Source organism: Sinocyclocheilus rhinocerous, unplaced genomic scaffold (genome assembly GCF_001515625.1).
Source record: "Sinocyclocheilus rhinocerous isolate Xijiao unplaced genomic scaffold, SAMN03320098_v1.1 scaffold605, whole genome shotgun sequence".
Classification (NCBI taxonomy): Eukaryota; Metazoa; Chordata; class Actinopteri; order Cypriniformes; family Cyprinidae; genus Sinocyclocheilus; species Sinocyclocheilus rhinocerous.
Genome location: NW_015661612.1, coordinates 1282737 through 1287066, shown reverse-complemented (window position 1 = coordinate 1287066; position 4330 = coordinate 1282737). Strand labels below are relative to the sequence as shown.

The 4330-nt window shown below is 36.3% G+C and overlaps 1 protein-coding gene across 3 annotated transcripts in view; it reads left to right on the top strand.

Moving 5' to 3' along the window:
• Positions 1-1707: 1707 nt before the first annotated feature.
• LOC107726428 (armadillo repeat-containing protein 2-like) overlaps positions 1708-4330 on the top strand; it is a 21253-nt gene continuing 18630 nt past the window's right edge. For all 3 annotated transcript variants that reach the window (XM_016535986.1, XM_016535985.1, XM_016535987.1), the window contains exons 1-4: positions 1708-2043; positions 2705-2972; positions 3368-3440; positions 3521-3692. In XM_016535986.1, coding sequence (XP_016391472.1) covers positions 2740-2972; positions 3368-3440; positions 3521-3692 — 478 coding nt within the window. In that variant the 5' untranslated portion in view covers positions 1708-2043; positions 2705-2739. The remainder of the gene's footprint in view (positions 2044-2704; positions 2973-3367; positions 3441-3520; positions 3693-4330) is intronic.

Sequence of the window (4330 nt, the reverse complement as noted above, 5' to 3'; positions counted from 1 at the left end):
TGCTTGGTTTGAAAGTGATTTTGGTGTGAGCTCTGCTTCATACATCACTACACTATTGACTATACATCACTATTTTGCATGCAAAAAAAAATGTGATCAGGAGGACAGTCATTAAAGGGTTAGTTCACCCAAAATTTTTTATATAATAAGAAGAAAGTCATATACACCTAGGATGCCTCGGGGGTGAGTAAAACGCAGCCTAATTTTAATTTTTGGGTGAACTAACCCTTTAAAAGTGGAGGACCTCAATTACCAAATTAAAGTCGGCATGAAGCTGATTGTCTTTTCTTGCCTATTGTTTTTTTTACAAGGGTGGGGATATGTTTTAAAAACATTAATTTTACAAAAATAATGATGTGCACAAATAAAAAAAAATCGAAACAAATATTAAAAAAATCATAAATATTAAAGTTAAACATTAAATAAACATTTAAAAAAAATAAGAATTGTCAATTTTGATTTCATGGTCACTTTAACCTCAATTAAACATAGCACATTTTCTGTTAATCTTACTTTGGGTTAAGTCGCATTGCTTAACCTCCTTGTCATACATTTGCCTTTTCCTTATCACCAGGTGAGGGAGTGAATGTGTGCCCAAAGACTGCCCATAAGGAAGTGGTTGTCAAGGAGACAGCAGCCAGAAAATGATGGTCCTTGCAAAGCAAACCAATTTACCTCAGTGACGTAAAAGAAGAGCAACCACCGTCAGTGGTGTAGTTTGTGCGTATGTGTCAAGGTTCACAAGATAATTAAATTTACACCGTTCATGCAGCCCTCTAAATACAGATTTGTGCATCTCATGCAAGCGTTATCTAAAATCTGACAAGCTGAAAAATGCAGTATGCATGACATAATGTTATCAAGATTGCCATCCTTGGCACCACACTCCCCTAGTGACAATGAAAGAGGGCAACCATATCCATGCAGCTATTGGCCAATGAGCACCCTCGTACTAACTCCTTATTGGCTAGCTCCTCCAATCACATTACACCAATGAGACTTCTTGTATCCATGAGAATGAAGCTTGTAGAGCTATTTAAATCTAACCACTGAGCCAAAAGATGGCTCATATGTGCATTTTACTTTTGTGAGGAACAGAGATACAGTAGGTTTGGGTTTGTACATATAGTGCTGGACAACTCATATCAGTCTTACTTGTGAATAATATTATTGGTAGTCTACATCAGCAACTCAATTAAGATCTTTGATGTCTCTAATAAATCAATTTAGATTGTACAGTAAAACATTGTGGACAGATTCTCAAAAGGTTTAAATGAGAACACAAGCTTTTTGGGAAATTAAAAGAGACAAAATATACGTGTCAGTTACAGAAGACAATCACTTTTTATCTGATATTTGCATAACGTGTCCTCAAATAAAGTTACCTACTTCACAAAAATTGGGCTACCATACTGTTCTCATTTGAAGAAAGCCACAAATTTGTAGCTTTAAATTCCTCTTTTATTTTTCTGGGTGGTAAGTATCAGCTCACCTGCCATCTCCTGTGCATGCCTCACAGTTGCATCTGGCGTCTCTGTGGGCTCTGAATTTTAGGATTTTTTCACTGAACACCAGGCAAATACTGTGAGTTTTGGGGAGGAATATAAAAGAAGGCTTCATTTACTTTCAGACTAAATAAAAATAAATACGTTTTCTTCATCGAATATGTCAAGTTTTGAACTGACTCACCTGTGTTTTTTTCATAGACTGTAGGGTTTTTTCCAGTTGGAAATAATGTTATGGTTGAGGCCACACACCTAGGCTATATATTAAGACAATCATTAGGTAATTATGGGTTATTACTTCTAATTAATTTGTTCAAACTTTTTAAAAAATAAAATGGAAGAAAACGATGACACAGTAAGAAAAGGCTGCAGGTTTCACACAACAAAAGCCTCCGTGTGTCACATGACCATGCGCGTGGCCGTGATTGACACTGTGTCGTGCGTGCCTCTTTCTGATGTCACACGCGCTCGTCTTTCTGGATTAAAGATGATCTCTTTAAAACAGTGAAATCAAGGCCTAACTCGTTTGGAAATCAAGGTAAATGGGAATATTGTTTTTCTGTGCTGTTCACATTGTGTACTGCCAAAGAGCAGCAAGTTGTCTGATGAAGTAGGCTGCAGGCAACGCTTGATACTAATAATAGTGTCGTGGTTTATTGTTGTTTTTTGTCGGTTACCTGAATATAAGATCGCAGATCGAGTTGTTCATTGTAAGAGTTTATTTATTTATTTATTTGCGTCAAGTTTTTAGTTTCTTTTTACTTTATATGTTTTGAATGTTTTGTTTTGCTAACGTTACACCAGAGCTACTGTAGCAGCGTTGTGCGTTTCCATGGTGACGGTGCGTGGACGCGCATGCTTGTCTCACTCTAGGGTGCGTTTCCCAAAAGCAACTGTTTGCAAGTTCGTTGATACCAAAAGAGTTGCGACCATAGTTGACTAACGATGCTTTTGGGAAATGCACCCCTGAATGATATGACATTGGTTGTGTGTGGGGTGCATTTAAAAAAAGTAATCAAATATGAAATATTGAAAAACAAGTCTTACAGGACAGCAAACCACTTGCTGTAAAATGTAGACTTACGTAATAAAGATGAGGATGTCCGAAAAAATATAAAATAAAAAGTCTGCTACGGATTTCCAAGAAGCAGTTAATGTTGTTCTTCCTTTAACTATAGTTATGCACCTTGTGGTTATAGGATAATGGACAAGGTCTCAGGCCCTTGATACTGGTATGCATCCCTATGGATCAAGCATGTCTTTAATGGAGCTTCAGGACAAAAGTGAACGTGTCTACATAAGCACTGGCATCAGGAGACAGACAAGTGCTGAGATAGTGTCAGAAGCTCGTCGCTCTCTCAGAACTCTTGCCACACAGCGGCCTTTCACACCTCAGGAGAAGCATCGGCAGCTCTTTGAAGAATCATCTTCTCGTGCACATGATGGACAACCACCATCTGCATTCAGGTAAAACAACATTGGAGATGATAGATTTATGTATTTAACCCTTTTGAATGTATTTTATGCTCCTTATAATATTTAGAATGAATTTTGATTATAGAGTGCAAAAGGACCTGTCCATTTTTTCAGCAGCCTTGGTTATGGAAGTATTTTTCCCATTTATTTTTTGTAGGGATTTTAAGCCATTTTAAGACAATTATAAGCCTTGAACCAATCATAGATTAAAAACCTTGTAGTAGGTCTGTCTTTAAATGTTTTAAACTATTGTTAGAAAATGAATGGAATTTTTAACTTCCAGAACCAGACTGTTGCACTCTTTAAAGTACATGAATTGTAACATTATGTTTATTCATATAAAACTAGTATGCTGTTTTAATTGCCTTCACAAATTTATTTTCTAGTCTACATGCCCGACATTTTGAAGCTCCTGACTCCAGGCCAGGCTCTGGAACTCGTCTTAGCCCACTGGAACATGTAAGAAGCCTTTCAAAACTTTATGTCTGACTATTCAGATGAAATCAGGAAACAGTAATCCTAGATCCTCTCAATCCTAGAAACCCAGCCTGTCTGTGTCCCTGGATGAGGATGGCGGTGTTGAGGAAGCAACTCTTCCCAAACCCCCAGCTGAACGAGGGAATACAAGGATAGGATCAGGAGGTTCTCGAGCCAGACTGCTTAGAGCAGCATCCATAAACAGACTACCACCCATGACACCAAACACAAAGAGTAAGAAAAGAAATAAAACTGTTTTATTAATCTGTTTGTTTTCTATTTTTTCTCTTTTCAATAAATATTTCCCCACCAAAAAGTCAAATCAGTCAATCAATCAATCAATCAATCAATAACAAGATGTCAAAGGGTTACTTTACTTTATCTTTCAAATCAAAGTGCAATGCAGTAATAGTGCATATTTACCAGGCAGATTGATAACCCTCTTCATTGTGTCCTGTGTCAGTGCCTCTGAAGAGACAGTCAGCTAACTGATAAAGTATTTCACACTGAACCAAAATAAATAGACACTTCTTATATAAAATCTTATATAAATCAGTTTACATCCCCAGGATGTAACTCTGTATGCCCTGAGTTTGTTTGTATTGAGAAAACAAAATGTATGTTTGTCCTGTCAGTAGTTTGCTAGATTGAATTTTATTTATTTTAGTACATTAGTAATAAAACCATTCAAAAAGTTCAATGACACTAAAGGACAATGCTAGACTGTAAAAGGTTGATATGAATGTAACTTTTCTGGCTGAGCTTCTGTTTATTCAAATTTCAAACAAATTAGCTATGTGTATATATATATATATATATATATATATATTTAACGCATTAACTTAATTAATTAGTTATGAAAAAATAACGCT